The 21,807-nt window shown below is 37.4% G+C and overlaps 2 protein-coding genes across 6 annotated transcripts in view; one reads left to right on the top strand and one right to left on the bottom strand.

Annotated features, from left to right (window-relative positions):
* Hacl (2-hydroxyacyl-CoA lyase) overlaps positions 1-21,807 on the bottom strand; it is a 49,170-nt gene that overhangs the window by 3,058 nt on the left and 24,305 nt on the right. Inside the window, exons 1-10 of one of the 5 annotated variants that reach the window (XM_074105609.1) lie at positions 21,610-21,680; positions 13,877-13,941; positions 13,638-13,747; positions 13,031-13,172; positions 7,391-7,548; positions 4,028-4,174; positions 2,981-3,200; positions 1,782-1,942; positions 1,147-1,332; positions 108-293 (exon numbers count right to left, since the gene is read on the bottom strand). In XM_074105609.1, coding sequence (XP_073961710.1) covers positions 108-293; positions 1,147-1,332; positions 1,782-1,942; positions 2,981-3,200; positions 4,028-4,174; positions 7,391-7,548; positions 13,031-13,172; positions 13,638-13,747; positions 13,877-13,941; positions 21,610-21,665 — 1,431 coding nt within the window. In that variant the 5' untranslated portion in view covers positions 21,666-21,680. Of the gene's footprint in view, positions 1-107; positions 294-1,146; positions 1,333-1,781; positions 1,943-2,980; positions 3,201-4,027; positions 4,175-7,390; positions 7,549-13,030; positions 13,173-13,637; positions 13,748-13,876; positions 13,942-14,014; positions 14,034-14,071; positions 14,091-14,615; positions 14,639-21,609; positions 21,681-21,807 lie in introns of those variants that run through there. The other 4 variants (XM_074105611.1, XM_074105614.1, XM_074105613.1 and 1 more) reach the window with 4 other exon arrangements.
* Positions 21,396-21,807, top strand: part of LOC141441006 (sialin-like) — a 38,459-nt gene continuing 38,047 nt past the window's right edge. The window contains exon 1 of the mRNA XM_074105617.1: positions 21,396-21,563. Coding sequence (XP_073961718.1) covers positions 21,533-21,563 — 31 coding nt within the window. The 5' untranslated portion in view covers positions 21,396-21,532. The remainder of the gene's footprint in view (positions 21,564-21,807) is intronic.

A 21,807-nucleotide genomic window follows, 5' to 3' on the forward strand; every position in this document is an offset into this window, starting at 1 on the left:
TAATGTCTACGAATTTGGGGACGGAGATGTGGGCCTACCCTGCACCGCGTAATTATCCTACCTAGGCGACAGGGTTTCTTCGTCAGTAGTTATTATTTATTACTAACCCCCATAGTCCCGAACGTGCCAGCGTCCAGCCGGTGTCTCGGCTTGTTATTGAGCAGCATCCCCCGCCCGATGTCCATGGTGTTAGCGCCCTCGCTGACGATGATCGAGTCTTCGGGGATGGCCGCCTGCACCGTCTTGAACACTGCGAAGTAGTTGAGAGGCGGCGACGTGTCGTTGGCTTGTGCCTGGAGTTTGAGTGAGTTGGTTGTGTATAATCTAAAGAAATCTCGTCACACACATTTATTTTTTTGTATTGTGTTGTCTAAGCAGGCATGCATACTCGTAATAAATATCATGGGACAATTCACACCAATTGACCTAGTCCCAAAGTAAGCTTAGCAAAGCTTGTGTTATGGGTACTAAGCAACGGATAAATATAATTATATAGATATATACATACTTAAATACATATTAAACTCCCAAGACCCGAGAACAAACATTCGTATTTTTCATACAAATATCTGGCCCGACACGGGAATTGAACCCGGGACCTCAAGCTTCGTAGTCAGGTTCTCTAACCACTAGGCCATTTGGTCGTCAAACATATATTGTATCACAAGGAAGTAGAGTTATATTTTTATGGCGAGAGCGCTATTTTGAGTCTTGAGTGGAATGAGCGATTCTAGAGTAGAATCGAGAGCAGCGAGGGATTCAAACCACGCCACCCGAAGAAAAATTTTTTTGCTGCCAGTGATACACTCTATTTTTTATCTAATCTATGAGAATTTTCATAGATTATTATTTTTTTCGCGAGGTTTTGCTGGTAATAGATTGTATATTACATTTTTTGCATCAGTTACACTTTCAAGTTTTTTTTTCCAAATAATGTATAACACTAAAACAGAGAAGATCGGATTTACTCACGCGCTTTGTTTTATAAAACAACAACAAAAACTTATTTCTGCCCTCTGTGAAAGACTCTTGGAATAAAGACCGACTTTGCTCGCACTTATGGGCAAACCAATCGTTGGCTTTCGAATGGATGGGATAATATATTACTTCCTTTCTCCACTGTAGGTAATATAAAAGCATAGTTACCGCAACGAACTCCGCATTGGCCTTTTGCTTTTCCCTCAGCAGCTGCCACCACTCGCTGCTGGGCGGCAGCGCGAACTTCTTCTCCCTCAGTTTCTGCGCGAGCGCCTCAGCAAATGGCTTTATGTCCGAGTGCACTGCTACTTCGGACTTCACGCTGTTGTGGAACTCTTCAGGACTTATGTCTACCTGAAATGGTAATAGCTACTTTTGAGCATCGAGTCTTCGTGTACGGTTAAGGACTTTAATTCTGGCTTATGGAACCATTTCACATTAAACTTCATAGTGAGATCGCCTTAAATAATAAGGAAAATAGTAATGAATTTTCCTTTGAAAAGGTTCCATGGTGGCTTATGAATTAAAGTCCTTGACCGTGAACACGAGATATATCACAGAACGAAAAGCGCTCAAAGTTGACAACAATTGGTCACTGGATCACTGGAATCTGGAACATTTTGAAATAGAACCCTGCAACCCTGTGAGGCAATTCGATGGTATGTATGAAATTCGCAATCCGCACTGGGCCCGCGTGGGAATTACGGCCCAAGCGCTCTCATTCTGAGAGGAGGCCCATGTCCAGCAGTGACGCTGGGATGATAATGATGATGATTATAGGGTAACGGGAATGAAGAAGATACCTGTATGACTTTGACGTCCTTGTCGAACCGCGGCGCCTGTCCAAAGTGCAGCATCCAGTTGAGGCGTGCGCCCAGCAGCAGAATCACGTCGGCCTTCAATAGCGCCTGCGTGCGCGCCGCCGACACGCAGTGCGCCGACGCGTCCGGGACCACGCCCTTGCCTGCACCACGTGACAACTGAGCACACGCATACACGTAGCACAAGCCCAGTGCCGGTCCAGAGAGGTTATCAGACCATGGACACATATATGGGATACATGGTCACTCTTGGATAAAATACATTCTAGGGATATTTTAACAAGCCCAAACCAAACACGACAAGATTATGTTCTGCCTTGTTGCTTCATTGTCTGGCTTCCAGCTTCATCATCAGATCAACATGATAGTACTATTGTATTGTCATCAGAAAGAAAGGTTATCTGATGATTCGCCGACAATGTTTACGCTGATTATTGATTGATAGACAACAATACAGTCAAGGGCAAAGATATTGACACGGCCAAAGTTACAAAAATATGCATACACGACTTTATGCACTTTACATTAAGGCCGTGTATACATATTTTTGCAATTTTGGCCGTGTCGCGTCTTTGCTCTTGACTGTACATACGCCGACGGATTTGTTAGTACATAGATGTACTGTCACGTAAGTAACTAACATTTCGTACCTCAACCTTTAGCAGACTACTTAGTTAGCTTACGGTTTAGTAAGCTGAACAACTACTAACAGAAATTCGTTTAGCCTATTATTAATCACTACAACCAAGTTGGCAATGTCATATTAAAATGTATAAAATGCAACAGTTGTTCATAACTCTGCATATCGCTTTTCTGCCTACACGGCTACACGCTCGGCGAAACAAATGATAAGCGTAACTAAATTTTACCAAACGTTACTGGGCCAAAATAAAGGTCTGTATTCGTCTGCGAAACTAAAATCTACGCAGTTAAACTCGGCAAAACGACGTCACCCATCAGATCAGAACTATGCATAACTGAAACTGCTGACTGTCTAGTTTTGTACCTATCACGTTATTTAAGAGATAATTTGTCGTTGGGCGGATGTAACCCTGCCCCGCACAGTTTTGTTGCCCTGTTTAGCCAGCTGAGTTACCTCACTAGTTATTATTATTTTGCGGCTATAGTACGTACAGAGAAATGAAAGAAAAAGTTGTTTTGTGCAGATTATGTACACTTACCCATGGGAGTGGGCAGGAACGGCAGCTTAGTTTCGTCCACAAGTTTACAGAGGGCGTCCTCAGCGCGCGCGTACGCGGCCCCTTTGCCCACTATGATGAGGGGCCTCTTTGCTCCGGCCAACAGGTCAGCGGCTTGACTAACTAACGCCGGATCGGGGTGGGCCAGCTTTACGGTCTCTGCGTTGTACAGACTGGGAACTTTTTCTTCTTCCACCTCACCCTGGGTGAAAAATTTGATTTTATTTACAGGCTTCTCCATCCTCTGGGAAAACATCAAAAATATGACACACAATCAAAGCTGGGGGCGATCACTGGTGTATGGGACAAGCATCGATAATGGAATTGAGTTTATCGATAAGAACACTTCCTACCTCTCAGGAAATTGTAGCCCTCTAAATTAATTCCTATGTCTGTTACTGGTAGTAGACATCTGTTACGTAATCTAGATAGCCTTCAAGCAGGGGCCCTTGCTCCGGGGGCGGTACTTCTAAGGGGGGGAAAATTTAATTTTGACTTATTTGTTACAAATTGCAGAGAAATAAGTAAACCGGGTACCAAGAGCAGAGTGCCGGGCATGTCAAAGTAAATTCATTTATTTATTTGTTCAATACTGCGTACAAGAACGTCTTATAAGGAGTCATGGTTTTAGTATTAGGTAGTCGAAAGATCCGGCATGCAGATAGTACAATGTTTTAGACTATCGCGTTTTTCATTTGTATTCGGGTTTTGTTCCGCGCACCTTGATTTTAGAGAAGCTCGGGATTACGGCACTGTTGCGTCATGATCAGGATACGAATTTAAATCATAAAATGCAGATAGTAACTGGTAATGACTGGTGCAGCGGGATCAGTCGCGGCGACGTTTCAGTCAGTTGTCAGTTTCTTGCGGCGCATTCTTCTTGGCAATGATGGTCTTTCCGAAAGCGCTGGTAGTTTAAAAAATGACGTGTAAAAGTGCCCATTGCGGCCTATTTACTAAATAAATGATTTGAAAATTTGACGGCGAGCGCGGCGTGTTCTTGCAGTATTACGTAGTCTGTGGCATTACCATGAGCAGAGTGCCGGGCATGTCGAGGTAGGCGGCGCCGGGGCGGCCGGCGGACGCGAGCCGGACGGCCTTCTCCACGTGCAGCGGGATCAGTCGCGGCGACGGCGGCCGTGCCGTGTACTTGCAGTATATGCGGCTCGAGTCCACCTGTGCACAAATGGTTTAGTGAAGGTGGCTTTGGATAAGAAACAGGTTTAGGGTGCCGTAGCTTAAATAGCGACGTCTGTCTGTCCGTGAGTCCGCGGCTTAGCTTAGAGACTATACAATACAAAACAATACACATATTCCTTATTGATCACCAAAAGCAGTACAGAGACATTACAACAAATTCAGGTAGACAATTCAGGTATTATCGCTAAAAAGCGATCTCTTCCAGACAACCAATACTATTAGTGCTGGAAGGTAGCAATTTTGCATGTAATTCTTCACTCGATCGAAATGACATGGAGTCATTCACCGTAGAAGAGTTGCCTTGCAACATTTTGCCCTGACCTGATTTTTTTCTGGCTGATACCTATTTTAAATGTTTACCATTTCCACTCATACGTTTGAAAAGTAAACGACATGTCATAGAAAAGTCTGGCGTTGTTGTGTGATCCAATGTGTAGGTATCATTTCGTTCGATCAAATGCAAGGTAGGTGCCGAATTTTACGGTGGTATCTTTCACTAAAAGCCGTGGTGGCCTAGTGGTTTGACCTATCGCCTCTCAATCAGAGGGTTGTGGGTTCAAACCCCGGCTCGCACCTCTGAGTTTTTCCAAATTCATGTGCGGAGTTACATTTGAAATTTACCACGAGCTTTGCGGTGAAGGAAAACATCGTGAGGAAACCTGCACAAACCTGCGAAGCAATTCAATGGTGCGTGTGAAGTTCCCAATCCGCACTGGGCCCGCGTGGGAACTATAGCCCAAGCCCTCTTGTTCTGAGAGGAGGCCTGTGCCCAGCAGTGGGACGTATATAGGCTGGGATGATGATGATGATCTTTCACTAAATACACAACCATTTGCCTTCTACGAACGTGATGTCCAAAGTCGAAAGTCCTAAAGTTCTAACGATTTTGATTAGATACTACCCAACCCATGCGTATATCAACAATCTCAGGGATTATAGAAAATACTATATTTATTTCTCGCGTTTATATAATATCTTATCATGCAAATGCGACTTTAGATAATGGTCCAGGTAATCTAATCTGAAGAATATTTTTGTTACCACCAACACAGTGTCGATGTATGTACATCAGGTACTAAAATATACACAACAAGGCATAAATATAGTCACACATTGTATCAAAAATATTTATCTATTACTGACACCAAAAGTATTCATTAAACTTTTTCAGTATTTGTAATCACATGCTTCAGAAAGTTTGCATACTTAAATAAATTCCATGTAAATGTATCACAGTTAATAATGAAGTCATCATGATGGGTTCCATATACATATAACCACACCAATTTGGCAAATATTTGTATACGCCGTTTGATTCATAAATATGTAAAACGATTTGATATTATTTCTTTTGAAGAAACTGGGATTACATGTCTGTCTCTTTCGAAAAAAAAATACTACCACCCAACCCATGAACAGTGGTATTACGGTTGGTGAACATCTCCCAGTTATTATACGTCCCACTGAATCACACTAGGCCTTTGTGAAAATGAGAGGGCTTGGGCCATAGTTGCCACGCGGGCCCAGTGCGGATTGGCGAACTTTACACATACCATTGAATTGACTTCACTCTGTGTGCAGGTTTCCTCACGATGTTTTCCTTAACCGTAAAGCTCTTGGTAAATTTCAAATGTAATTTCGCCCATGAATTTCGAAAAACTCAGAGGTGCGGGCCGGGGTTTGAACCCACGTACCTCTGCTTGAGAGGCGATAGATCAAACCACTAGGATGTCTTTATTATACAAAAGTAGAAGCTGAGTGAACGATTGACTGACTAATTGAAAAGAAAGAAAGAAAAAAGAGATTTATTTTGGTTCCATAAACACGACCACCTTACAGTAATAAGACTAAGGGGCTGTTTCACCATCTATTGATTAGTGTTAAGTGACGGTTAAATGTGATGCCGTCTCCGTCTATTCGAACAAAACAAATAGAGACGGCATCACACCTAACCGCCAGTTAACACTAATCAGTGGATGGTGAAACAGCCCCTAAAATTAGCACTAAAACTAAGTTACTTGGTGACACGACAGGACATTAATTAATTAACGCATAACCCAAACTATTGGGTCTAGTCTAGGAGCTTAAAATTTTGCGCAAGGCTTCCTTTCGTCATGTAGGCGAGCACTTAAGGACGTGTTTTGGAAATTCAACCCTTAAAAGGTGGAAATAAGGGATGAAGTGTTGTATGGAAAATCGAAATTGCTGAAGATAGAGATGTAAAATTTTAAAGATATGGCGTAAATTGTTTTTTTGACGTTTAGGGGCTGTTTCACCATCCATTGATTAGTCTTAATTACCGGTTAAATGTGATGCCATCTTTATTTGTTTTGTTCGAATAGACGGAGACGGCATCACATTTAACCGTCAGTTAAGACTAATAAATGGATGGTGAAACAGCCCCTTAATCTCTAAAGGGATGATATAAGAGAGATACCAGTTTCCAGTACTCCAATAAAAATAAACATTACAGATTGTAGGTAAGTTATAAGAAAATTAAAAACAGAGGTAAACAACGGGCAGTTTTGACGCCAAAGAGCGATTTCTCCCAAGTACCCTATGGGTAGAGGAAAATCGACACCTAAAGTTGCAACTAAAGGTTGTGTAAAGTTGAATCTGCATTAACATGATTAACCACAGACTATTAGGACGCATTTTGCCCATACATAATTTACTAATTTAGGAAAATTACAGACATGACATTTTGGACCGATGTTCTCCATGTGACGTAGTTGCAGACCACGCTGTAATTGGGAGTATTCCATGTGATTCAAGAAGTAGTTCACGCGAGCATGGGGTAAAGGCTAGTTAAGTATAACGTTTATCTACACTGAAATATTGCTATCTCCTACACGCAAACGCAATCAAGCACAAATAATTGTATCTATAAATACGCAATTTAAAAATTAAATACACTTGATAAATATTAGGGGAGGGTGGGGATCGAACCAAATCTCTCGCTGTCACATAGAGCCTGTTTAGGAAAATTTGTGAAACACAACTTATGTTATGAATGTTATGATATAAGTAGGCAGGTAGGTACGGTCGAACCATTTGATTCCTGAACCATACCTACCTAACGTTCTCACAGTAAGTGTCATAATAAATTCCCTTGTCCAGCAATGGGATGTCACTATGACGTTTTCTACGAAAAGGTTCCAGTGGGTCACGATTCAGTTGGTTTGAGTGTACCTGTGGCCACTCCTGGAAGCCCCCAATGCCCTCGTGGTCCTCGGCGCAGGAGCCAGCAATGACCAGCAGCGGCCAAGCGTTGACCTGAGCGTTGGCCATGCCTCCCACGCAATGCAGGAGCCCTGGTCCCGACACGGCCAGACATACTCCCGGCTTACCTGAAGGATGAACAAATCGTTGTCATTTTTCTAAATCACTTCGACTTTAATGCGCGATCATATTCTGGGATGGGGTTCAATATTTAAAAAAAAAGAAAGAAAACATTTATTTGTGACAACATGGTAAGAGTGGATAAGAATTAAATAAAAAACCTAATATCAATCTTAGGGTTGAGTATTATAAATGTGAAAGTTTGTGAAGACGTTGGATGTTTGGATGTTCGTTAGTCAATCAAAAGATGAAATTTGGTATGCAGATAGTTTGAGTCCCCGGGAAAGACATAGGATATTTTTAGGGTTCCGGAGCCAAAATGGCAAAAACGGAACCCTTATAGTTTCGCCATGTCTGTCTGTCTGTCTCCGTCCGTCCACGGCTTTACTCAGGGACTATCAATGCTAGAAAGCTGTAATTTTGCACGGATTCATATATATGTAAACTATGCCGACAAAATGGTACAAAAACCGGCCAAGAGCGTGTCGGACACGCCCAAAATAGGGTTCCGTAGCCATTCCGAAAAAGTTAAGTAATATTTTTCTAAGAATTTCGTATTTTAGGTATATTTTATACCTTAGGCTGCTATTTACTCTTAAACTACTAATAATTCTCAAGCATACTTAACCTCCTCCTGATTTTTTTCAAATTTTTGCACCCACCGGTTTAGATTTTAGAGGGGGGGGGACGCTCGATTTTAATGAAAATTTGCACTTTAAAGTTGAATATTTCTCAAACAAATCGCTGAATCGAAAAATCGTCTTAGCAAACCCCTAATGGTAACTATGCCGACGAAATGGTACAATAAAAAACTAAAAATAAATTTTTTTTAGTGTACCTCCCATAGACGTAAAGTGAGGGTGATTTTTTTTTCTCATCCAACCCTATAGTGTGGGGTATCCCGGCCGGAGCAGATATTTGTATGAATAATACAAATGTTTGTTTTCGGGTCTTGGATGTTTAATATGTATTTAAGTATGTATTTATTTATATACCTAAGTATGTTTATCCGTTGCCTAGTATCCATAGTACAAGCTTTGCTTAGTTTGGGACTAGGTAATTGGTGCCAAGTGTCCCATGATATTTATTTATTATTTAATCTATATTCATTTACTTTTTATAGCACTAAGGGCCTGTTTCACCACTCAATGATAAATTTAATATGACAGATCCGCGGCTAAGCTCAGAGCGTTACCCCCTCTAAAATCTAAACTGATGGGTAGAAAAATCTGAAAAAGTTCAGGATGGTATAAGTATATCAAATTTACAAGGAAAACTATATAACGGCTGACTGCTTGAGAATTATTAGTAGGTAGTTAAAGAGTAAATAGCAGCAATATAAAATATACCGAGACTTACTTAGAAAAATATTACTTGATTGTTTCGTAATGTCTACGGAACCCTATCGTGGCCGTGTCCGACACGCTCTTGGCCGTTTTTTTAACCGAATTCAAAAAAAAGGAGGAGGTTATCAATTCGGTTGTATTTTTTTTTAATGTTTGTTACCTCAGAACTCCGTCATTTATGAACCGATTTGAAAAAAAATCATTGAGTTCGTCTAGGAATGCTTTCAATTAGGTCCCATAAGCAGCAAATTAGGATCTGATGATCGGATCTTAAGGAAATCGAGGGAACTCTTCAAATATTGTAGGGACACCTATGGTAATTTGGATATATTTAGCAGTAACTCGTGCATTTGCTCTTGCAAATCATAATTTTGGTGAAGTGGAACTGATGATGAAGACCAGATTTGACCAACGGAACTACTACTATCAATAACAAGTATTTCACGGGTTAAATTTAAATTATGATGATTAATATACTTACCTAGATAAGCGACTAAGAAGAAGCTTTAAGTTAATGATTCTTTCGAACTGATCTGATGCTGAAGCCAGAACTTAGCCAACGGAACTCTGTTATAAAACAACGTAACTAAGTCGTGTTTGGGCTTAATGGAATTTTAGTGAGATGTTCTTTGGCTACGAATCACTAAAAAGTGAGAAATAAAGAAAATTTTTAACAAAAAAGTAAAACCGACTCCAAAAAAATAACAAAAAATGGAACCGACTACAAAACCCTTGAAAATATTTTTCTAGGTAAGTAGGTACGTACTAGCTCGAAGTCGGTGACTCAGCACGACCCAGCAGGAGGGATTGAAACCCCTAGTATGTAGGTGAGGTAGAATTTTTTTGGAGTCGGTTTTACTTTTTTGTTAATTTTTTTTTATATTTATTATCAACAATGAACACTGTTCTTATTTTGATAAAAATAATGATTTTGAAGTCCTCGAGTGGCGACCACGAACCGGAAGACGAAGCGTTGGCAGGCCTCCCACCAGGTGGACTGACGACATCGTGAGAGTAGCGGGAAACCGGTGGATGCAAGTGGCGAGTTGTCGTTCATTGTGGCGTTCTAAGGGGGAGGCCTTTGTCCAGCAGTGGACGTCTTCCGGCTGATGATGATGATGATGAATGATTTTGAGAACAATGTTTCTAACTCTCAAGCAATCAAAAATCAGATATGGATTAAATGTAAAAAAAGTGGCATTAAGACCCAACTCAGTCACACTATGAGTACCTAAGCAAGAATTTCCCATAAAAATGGACATTAAACCATTTTTTAGTTCTTCCTATTAACCGCAATCAGTCTCTTTTTAATGGACGAATCCATTTGATTCATTTCCCTCATCAGAGTGCCTTGATTATTGAAGTTAATGCAGCTCAACTAATTTGATCAGATTAAGTGTAATCTGATCAAATTAGTGTAACTTGATACAAATATAGATGAATTGTCTCCAAATATAGATATATGTAGATGAGTTGAGGTTTTGATTTCCCTTTCTTAAAGTTTTACAAAAAAATGGTAGCTAAATTTTCATCTTTTCATATAAAAACTTCAAAAGCATTCTTAAATTATAAGAAAAATATACTTGAGATTACCACAACAAACCCTTTCATTTGATGTCTCATGATCTACGAGTACTATGCATTTTTAAAATTTTGAAATTTAACCCCCAAAATCTTTGGGTCACCGTCTGCATATATGTAGGTACAAATTTCCAACTTTAGGTTCTGTACTTTCGGAGCTAAAGGGCTGTGACAGATGGACAGGCAGACACGCAAGTGATCCTTTTAGGGTTTTTAAAAGAAAGTGTCAGGGACTGACCCAGCTCATCAGTAACATTGTTTGCTCAAATCACAAGAAAAGATAATATACCATTATGTTTTCGACACAAAAAATATGAAATAAACACATTGATTTAGAATCCATACTAATATTATAAAGAGGAAAGCTTTGGATTTTTGGATGTTTGTTACAAATTACCTCAAAAACTACTACACCGATTTTAAAAATTCTTTCACTTTTAGAATGCTAAATTATTCCAAAGTGCCATAGGCTATATTTATTAACAGAAAAAATTAGGGTTCCGTACTAAAACTACAATAATGTAACTCAAAGTGTAAAAAAAGTTGCCATAAAACATCTTTCATCGCATGAGCTGTAGAAACTATCATGTTATCCATACAGTTGTATTAATACTTATCCAAATAAATAATTTTATATTCAAGACGGTTTCAGTACCTGTAGATTACTTTTTGAATTATTCAAATTGGACATTCCATTCAAAAGATATTACGAAATTAAAAATATCAATCTAACCAAAAAATGCATTTACTCTACGTTGACGCGCCCCGGCTTCGTGCGTGTCGGGTGTAGTTTTTGGGAAATTGAGCTAAAAATGTGTGTGAAGTGCCCTTGATTATAGACCTTTTGAGAGTTCTGTGACCAAAGGGCAATAAAAATGGGACCCTATTACTATGAATCCACTGTCCGTGTCTGTTTGTCACTAGGCAGTCTCTCATGAATCGTGATAGCTAGACAGTTGAAACTTTCACAGATGATGTATTTTTATAGCCGCTATAACAACAAATACTAAAAACAGAACAAAATAAATGTTTAAGGGGGGCTCCCATACAACAAACGTGATTATTTTTGCTCCATATTAATTAATAACGGCAACAGGTAGTTGCTTGAAATATTTACAGAATATTTATTTGTATAAATGTACTTTAAAAATAAAGAAATTAATTAAAATAAAATAAATATTCAAGGTGGGCTCCCATACAGCAAACATGTTTTTTTTTGCCGTTTTATGCTAATTTCTAATGTTGTATAGGTACGGAATCCTTCGTACGAGAGTCAGACTCGCACTTGGCCGTTTTTTTTACTTTGCCCGTGCGAAGCCGGGGCGGGTCGCTAGTACACTATATAGAGTATTCTAAATTGATGAATAAACAAGACACCTACTGATTTAAACTAAAATACCAACCTTGTCCCTAGAATAAATTTGAATTTTAGAAGTATAGGTACATAACATATTATTAATATATTAAATATCCAGTTTTTTTTTTATTCGACGATGGCAAATGAGCAAGTGGGTCTCCTGATGGTAAGAGATCACCACCGCCCATAAACATCTGCAACACCAGGGGTATTGCAGATGCGTTGCCAACCTAGAGGCCTAAGATATATACAAAGTAGTCGGTCACTGAACCAAAAAAGTAAATTTATTTATTTAATTAATTGAAAGTACCTATTCACTTTGGATTTTTGATTGTACAAAAGTAAACTTAAACAAAATTAATTTTAAAAACGCATCTATGCCATCATATAAGAGCACAGGTAACACTGCATATTCATTTCTCTATTTATCATATTAATAATATGACATATATATTTATATATGCATCTTCACTCTTTATTTTTTCCATAAAAGATAAGATACAAAAAATACTATACAATACAAATATTATTTATTGATCACCAAAAGCAGTACAGTGAATTTACAAAAATAAAAAAATCAGGTAGACAATAGGCAGTCTTATAGCTTAAAAGTGATCTCTTCCGAGATTATTGACACATTTCAACAAAGTGTGTGTTAGTCATAAAACTGTTTTCACCACAAAGTTCAATGCTCCTTTCCTTGCAAGCAATGCCATTATGTCATTGCACATAACCCATGGTCAAGACACTTTAACAAGATATTATGATAAGGTTTTTTTGTTAAAAAATAATTTAAAAAAAAAAACTGTGTCTTCACTATAACACTGTTCTTTCATTCCACTTTTCCTTACTTATCTTGCAAAATTAAGATAGTTGAATATAATTAATAACAAGGTTGACAAAGCCCTTTGCTGATTATAACTTGCGAAGAATCAATTGTTACAGTTTGATTAATTCGAGTTAACACTTGACAGATGGGCGTGCCTTCAGTCAATTTTCAACTTTGACGTCATACAAATAAAGCCATTTTTAGTATACCGCTACCCACGTTTACAGATTATGTAAAAAACATTTTATTTGTATGACATCAAAGTTGAAAATTGACTGAGGGCACACTCATTTGTCAAGTGTTAACTCCAAGTAATCGTACTGTACTATGATTTGAATGATTACAAGATAAGACAATTAGAAATACAAAGTATTTACCTGTCAAATATCCAATAGCTTGTGCTGCATAGCAGGCAGCCTGTTCATTGCGCATGCCGATATATTTGAGTCCTGCAGCTTGGAATGCCATAGAGGTCTCAATTACTGGAATACCCACTATTCCAAATACATATTCTACACCCTGAAATTATACAGGCAGAACATCAATTAAATACTTCCTCTGTGGTGTCTGGTTCTGTACAGCTGCTCACAGCACTAGAATTAAAACTATATAATTGCAGTTTGTAGTACAGAACTGGCTTTGCAGGCTTCATTCGACACATTATATGTTTATTTTCCTAGAATCTTACTCCACACTTATACTAGTTATAATGATAGTTTCTGTTGGTTATTTTATAACACACATACTTAAACAAAGTAACAATGTAATGAAATCTGATAAAAGAATTTTGGTTGAAATAGTCTAATAGGAAAAAAAGTAGTTTCTTTACATTCCTAAACAAAGGATGTTTGTCATTTTTATCAAAGGTGCAAAGTTCATTATTTTCTAAAACCATCAATTATTAAATTATGTAGCGCAATTAATAGCAAACAAATAATAAATATACTATAACTATTTATACTTTATGATATTTTTAACACTCACTTGTTTTTTCAAACTTTCGGCAAGAATGGTGTTCCCGTCGATTCCCATGCTTCTGGATAACTTTGGCACAGCGTTAATCGATCTCCTAAACGTAAGGGAAGCTAGCCGACCTAATAACATAATTAAATAATTATTTACAAATTAATAAAAAAAGCTACTAACACTACTGTAGCCGTAACTCTCCAAACACCATCTGTAGTGTAGAGACTTGGAATTCGATCCAGTCATAACAAACTTACTTTGACAGTTGTTGCGATATTTACAACTTATTCCACGTATCACACGGCAAGATACTTTTGGTACTCTGTAAAAGGATTAAACATTATTTTTGTTATCTATTAGTTAACATTCATTTATCATTATCATAATTTTATCACATTCGCCGCTGAACTTGAATTGAACTGAATTGAACTTTAGAGCGTAAATCCACCCACCCACTGTCACTTTGACCATAGATAGAACAGAGCGTATCAAATATCAATCAGAGTTATTTGACATTTAAAAGCCTGTTTCACCCATGGACTTAGTACTACCCAAGTTTCAAACTTAATGGCAAAAACAGTGATCACAAATTCTATAAATTTTCTCAAGAAAGATGTTTTGCATGGCGTCGATGTCACTGAAGTTTGAAGAATTACACCTTCACCTTCGTTATATATACCTACATAACCTAGTTCTATATTATTTAATGTTTATCTTTGTGATATATACACTGAAGGTGTATAAATTGTTACCCGACACTAATGTGTCTTAAAATTAAAAATGTTTTTCGTCGTCCCATTCAAAAAGCCCAATCAGCTGATTTACTTAGATATTACGGGAAACGAAAAAAAATTTACTACCCATTTTCCTGAAATGTTAACTTTTTACCCGACTGCCCGAAGGAGGGTTATGTTTTTTGAACGTATGTATGTAAGTATGTATGTATGCATGTATGTATGTATATTTTGTAAACAACATTTTTTTATTTTAGTCTACCTGTACATTATATTAGGTTTAACTATAGGTGCAACGTGTTATCTTAACTACGCAAAACTTCTTAGTTGGTGACTCAGTCCATGAATTTTTAGTAATAATTTGTAAATATTGAATGTCCTTAAATATATTTTATTATATATTTTTTTATTAAAAGTGAGGCCTGATCATTGATATACCTACATCATACCTACCATTTTTTTAAAGAAGAAACCTACGCCTAACCTATACACAAACATATTAATACATTCACTCTTAATTACTTCTTAATTTCTAAGTATTTCCCAAGATACATTTTGTAACCAGTAACTTAATAGACCACAGAATAATTTATTTTCCCAATAATTCGGGTAACAGTGGAGCAGCTGGCAACACAATTCGTCACGCACACTAGCATCCTCGCAAATTGTCTTATACCGTTCTTACGCACACTACAATATTGATTTGCCGCATTCACGAACCTTTTGTTTTTAGGTAGCGCGGTATCTAGTCGAGCGAGCGCGCGAGACCAATCATTCATCTAAGACTAAAATCATATTTAATACATCTTAAAACCGTACCATAAAAATATTGAGCAACCACAGTGTTGCGTAGTCCCGTTTTGTTCGGAAAAAAAGGGAGGACAAAAGTTTCCGAAAGACAAAACTGTCTCAAAACACAGACATTCATTTCCCCGTTACGCATAATTGCCACAATTAATTTCAGCTAATGCAAAATATTCACAAAATTATTCTAATTTTAAATAAACCCGCGTAGCTCGCCCAAAAACTATGAGATTTGACATTTCGGAGACCTCACGCTACACTAGAGGCGAATTCATACGCGATAGCCCTCATTTAGGCTATAACAAGCACTTATGAATGTCAAGAAAAAATCTATCACCGGTTCGGAAAAACCTCTGTTGAAAAGAATCCGGCAAGAAACTGAACGTGGCATATTTTTTTAAACAGATTTACAATATTATTAAATTATATTTATACATCACACACAAGTATTTTACACAACACAGTAGGTTCGCTTTTTGAAGGCATAATCATTAACTTTATAATACGCCTTTGATAATTATTAATGTCTTCTTGATAATAGATCTGAATTTTGTATCCGTTTCATTTATTATATTTTTGGAATTTTATTATAAAATCGTATGCAATTTCCCAGAAACGACTTTTTGGTTTTAGCCAGTCTGTAAGATGGAACTTTAAGCTTCCCTGTGTTTCTAGTAGCCTTTGGCTCATCATATAATTTGTTTATTTGTTTACTTCTTGTGAAGACAGTCATGAAGAAGTCCGTGTCCTGAAATTAATTGATTGTGCCATTTTAGACGGAAAATAAAAAAGGTCAACGTTATTATCGCCACTATGTATGTCTGTATGTTTTATGTGTTTAGCGTTGTGGCTTGCCGCAACATTAATTATGCTGAGTGGGCCCCAATTTATACTATTCGATGTTTTTTTCCTAACGTGTTTTTTCTGTGTATCGCATGAGTAAATAAATATCTCTCTCTCTCTCTCTCTCTTTCTCTCTCTGTTTTTTTACTTACTCTTCGTAATGACAGCCAGCCATCGGTGGGGGCACACTTAAAACGTCACCTTTTCAAGTACACGCCAGCGCCTCTGGCGACAAAATGATAGCACTAAATTGACAAATGTGTCAAACGTGGACTTGAAAAATTCAGTCTGTCCGCCATCTTTCCGCTGTATGTTGGCTGTCTGGCTTTCGCGGATGATTTTTAAGTTTATCTGATTTTTTGCTGTTTTCTTCAAGTTGTATTACATTGCTCCGCTTGGGTGACCAAGTGAAGTGACCACCATAAACTCGTTTGCTTTCCGGCCTCACGATGTAATGCAACTTGCGCAATTTTCTTACAGGTCTAAACTGGGCTTTATAGACGTTAAGCTTGTTGTGTGCGTGCATGTACATGTGTGTGTTATGTCAGATTTAGTTCTTCAGCTAGCTACCAGGTAGCGCTTGTTACCATACATGCAAATTTGACCATAGAGTGCCACTCTTTTTCTATATTGGTACCAATGACTTACCATTTGGTACTAATACTCTTTGCCAGCCATTTTGATATATCAAAGTTGTAACCGCTAGTTAGCGCTGTTATCGTGCACCCATCGAAGTGTAATTCGTGCATTACATTGATATATAAAAAAATCTTTGAATTAATGAATGAAACGTTTATTGCTTGAATGTGAGTCATTACAGTGGTGTTACAATATTTTAAAAGTCCATCACAGTCGGCCGTCGTCCGGCATGCAATAGTAATAAGTATGTTATTTTAGACTTATACTTATTGGACCCGATTCTACAGCGGCCGCTAAAATTCCTAATTTTATTTAGGCGTCGCTAAATCACTTTGCTATTCTATGAGCAGCTGTCATAATCAAATGACAACGCCAATTTGAATCTGACGTTTCTTATTTTAGGCGGTCTATTCAATTTAGATTTAGCTGCTTAAATGCTATTCTTTGCATGTCCTTTTTAAGCAAAAGTCAAGCTAAACTGGCTAATTTTAGCGGCGACTAAAATAGTCCCATTTAAAATAAGATTACACAAAAAAAGTTGTCCTGGATTAATTCCATACGTATTTCATTTGTATTAGTTTCTTTAATAATTGGTTGTCTGCAAGAGATGGCTTTTAAGCGATAAGACCGTCAATTGTCTGCCATACTTTTTTGTATTTTTGTTAATTCACTGTACTCATTTGTGGTGAGCAATAAAAATATTTGTATTGAATCGTATTGTATTATCCATTAGAAATGTTAGAAATGAATGAAGAAAATGTTATATTTTCTTTAACAGAAAAGGGTTTTATAGCATTAATAGTCAAGTGGTGTGCGATGCCACTGGTTGGATCATCAGTGTCAACCCAAGTTTTCCGGGCTCAACCCATGACGCTGCTGTTTGGAGGAGCAGCAATGTGCACCAGCACCTTGAAGGGCATTTTACTTACGACATTTTAATTTAAAAGACGGACAGAAGCCTTTTTTTAAGTGTTGCCCACTAAAATTTAGTAAATTATTTGAGAAAATCCTATACTTTTACTTTTTACAGATTACATTCTTTCATTCGCTCACTTATTTTTTCCAAGTAGCAACACACTCAATTTAATTAAGAAATTTACGCCGATTTAATTTTATTTAATACGGATAACATCCGGCTAAAATTAGTCAGCTTGACTTTCTGGAATAGCACTTGTTAAATCCGCCGTCTAAATTATAATTAAAATTTAGAAAATTTAGATTTAGACTATTTAGCCGACGTGCACGTAGAATCGCGTCCAATAGGTATTTATAATATTTTGTAGGTCATTACATTGATGCTATAATATCGTTTTTTAAGTAAAAAATTATTAAGTGCATTTACAAATTTATTATATGGTACATTTTATGTCATTGGGAATTCTATTAAGCTTGTGGTGTGGAGATAAAATATTAATATACGGACCTGTTTGAGTGAATAACGCCATCCGACCACAGATTACAAGAATCATCCGACCTACCTTGTGTGCCAAAACACGTCCCGTACTACTTTAATTTTTACCGACTGCCCGAAGGAAGGTTATATTTACGGCATGTAGTCTGTTGAAGTGAGTTAAATTTAAACAGCTAGGCAGGACTGATCGGGATCCATTAAAAATCGTGACGTTGAAAAGGAGAGGCTACAATAGAGAGATCTCTCTCCAGGCAGGTGTTTTGCCTGGGGACCGAAGTCCGAAGGAAGAGCGCCGGAAGTTGTACCTGGAGCAGGGCTACTACGAAACCCGAAACTCGAAGTTCGTATCGTACCGTCCCTCTCGCTCTCGTATTAAATAGTATAAGTGTCGTGCGGTCCCTCTCGCTCTCGTATTAAATAGTGTAAGTGTCAGAGGGACCACACGACACGAACTTCGAGATTCGAGTTTCGTAGTAGCCTGTATATCGAGTTGAGAAACTAGTAAGAGTAAGCTGACGGAGACGTCTAGACAGAGCAATCGTGCGGGGCGTGCGTGAGGGATGAGACGCGGGTGGGAGCAGCCATTCTACATTACAATACTCTTTGGAGCAGCCCTAGCTGCATACTTCGCCGTCCTTAGTAGCTTGGGTGGGACAAGTCTTCTGGGGCTGCCCTATCGCGTTTTTAAATTTATAATAACATTTATTATGGTGCATACGACATTTAGGTACTGTGAGTGCGTGCAAATCTTCATCTCGCATAAATAAGAAAGTAATATTTAATCTATTTATATCTTTATATTTTTTTAATGTAATTAAATTCTATAACACGAACTTTAAGCCCGTTAAGTCTAGAAACCGAAAGTATTTGTCGGTTAACTACTAATCTCTAAAAGTATAGGTACTTGTAGAAAAAAAGATTTTTATTTAAAAATAGTATATTTTGATACTTCTTACCCTTAGTAAGTATGCCACCCCTAATTCATTTTGTTTTATATAATTTCGCAATACTTACCAATATGTACCGATTCATCAAAAACATCTTACCTTCCAAATTTTAAATTGGTGACAACCCTTCCTTACTTGCGTAAATTACCTATACAAGCTGCGGAATCGCTCGACTTCAAAGGCGTCGGCAGCGCCATTAGGATTCGGTTGGAGTTTCTATATGTGCTTACTAGATGGCGCTAGAAGTCGCTGCAACGTTAAATACCAATTCTAGTCCGTATGTTCAAATCTAAGTCAACTACACTTGTTTTTATCTTTTTAGTTTTTATTAAAAGAAAATTTTCAGGCATTCGAGGTTTTTAACTTATTGTTTTTTTTGACTTGGACTTTGACTAAACAAGCCAATCTCGTTCTCATGCTTTCTCATGTTGGTTGTCACGCAGCAACGAGGAACTTGTGAGGAATAAGAGTAGGTAGGGTAGGTATGTACTTAGTTTAGATCAATTCAAATACAGGTGGCAGACAGAATATTTGTAAACAGTTTTTCGCCTGAAAATAGTGCTGATGATGAATTCAAAATTGACATGACACGTTAAATGTCATACCTTTCATCACACTTACCTCATCGACTTCACGTAAATCCAAGCGTTCATCATCCCTTCGTGTTAGAAAGGGATACCAGATTAGGTACTAATACTAATGGCTACTTGCTGGAAACACATAAATCTCGAGTTAGCGTTAAGCTCAGTTTAGTAGTGTCAAAATGTATGGAACTGTCAAGCTTAAGCCTAAATCTAGATTTATTTTTTCCTGCAAGACGGTAAGTATTTGCTCCACCTCTACTACGGAAACCAAGCTATATGACCCCTTATGTAGACTAGTAGACTAACTGTAGGCATATCACATTTAAAAAACCGGCGAATTACGAATCAGCCTCGCGCACCGAGGGTTCCGTACAAATATGTAAGTATCTATGTTTGTTAATTCGATGTTACCAGAGTAGCCTAAACAAAATGCACACAGTGTGGGGTGTTTTGAGATTGGTTACTGATACAGACAGACAGACACATAAAATATTAAGATTTTCATTTTTCTTATTGGTTGTGCTATATTTACATATGTTGTGGTTGTGGGGTACCAAATTAAAATCTGGATTCCAAATTTTTCTGGGATTCATACTTAATTTAAAAGTTTCTAGGGCAACTGGAGGTACTTTACAGCTTAGGTTTTCATTTTCCGGCAATTTGTATACAAACACATTTTTTATGACTATACCTTTTGATTGCATTGACTTTTGAATTTTTCGCTGCTCTCCAAGGGTAGCAGATTTTAGTACTAACCTATTTGATATTTATCAGCTTGTTACCTTTACGCGTTCCAGAGAATAAGCGTCTCGACAGACGGAAGCCGAACGGACAACAAATTTAATGATCCAATAAGGGTTCCTTCTTGTCAACTGAGGTACGGAACCCTAAAAAGTAATAAAACCGAAAACAATTTAGTTTGTGTAACTAAGTATCTACCTACTGTAAAGTCGCAGATACAAGATATAAGAACTTATTATATAATATTCATAATATGTATATGCTCACTTTATATAAACCCGTTTAGTATAACGTTCACTGTATATAATGAACGAAAAGTATAATTTTAAAATATCTAATTTTGTAAGGTATAACGTTGTTTATATATATGTATATATCAATTGATATAACGACCAAAGCGTATAATGTTCATAACACCTAAGATTTAAAACATAAAATTAATTAAAAACTTTAATGCAAGCAAACAATCAAGCAAGCCATTCATTTTTTCCGCTCTGTTATAAAAAAAACCTAACATCGAAGGCTAAGGCGGGAGATACGCTACGCTTAGCCTTCTGAACCTAACTTGCTCGCTCGCTTCGCTCGCTCGCCGCCATATTATTTAACATTTACACATATTATGATATATCATGACTGATATACCTAATGTATGTTATGTTAAAAGAAATTATTCCATATAAATTTTATACAAATTGAAGTTGTATAAAAATAACGTTATATAAATTTAAATCTGCAATTGTTTGAAAAATGTCGCGGACAGATGTGTGGGTAAAAAAGTTGATTGGCCCTTATTCGTTAAAAAATTATACTTTTTGTTGTTATAGCTAACGATCATTATATCTTGTGAACGTTATTAATATGAAATAAGATATTTTGTAGTTGTGTCTCGTGGGACGCACCCACTCATTTATTTAACTTCGCCACGTAACGATAAAGTTCAGGAATAGTCCAGTTTCAATTAATAGTGCTGGCTACAGTAGGTACCTACCTATCTTTAGTGATTTCGACTTCAGTTAATGGCATTTTGATAAAAGGCCAGAGCACTATTAAAAATGCTCTTGATTCGTTAAGTGCAGTTACAGTGAAAAGTCATTTGTGAAAAGCGATTTGAATTATGTTGTGATCTCTAAAATGAAATATTCGAAAAGAAAAATTGACGGTCTAGTGGAAAAATAATAATTTGGAAGTTTTGTGACATCTAACTATCGCAATGGCATTATTACCTGTCTCGAAAATGCGAGGTACAGTACAGTAAGCCTTTTTAAGTATGCTAAGGTTCTATTTTACCTCTCTCTCTCTGTTGACATCAGGGATTTTCCGGATGCAGATTTTTGAATACTCATATCCACGGATGCGGATCTTAAGATTTTTTATAAGAATATGGGTTTTTAAAAAGTTCAAATGTCACTGGGTCTTAAAACAACAAACAAAAGGTGCAAACAGTGACATTCACGGCGAACGATTAATAGTAATAGGGTAAATGAC

This window comes from Choristoneura fumiferana, chromosome 23 (genome assembly GCF_025370935.1).
Source record: "Choristoneura fumiferana chromosome 23, NRCan_CFum_1, whole genome shotgun sequence".
Classification (NCBI taxonomy): Eukaryota; Metazoa; Arthropoda; class Insecta; order Lepidoptera; family Tortricidae; genus Choristoneura; species Choristoneura fumiferana.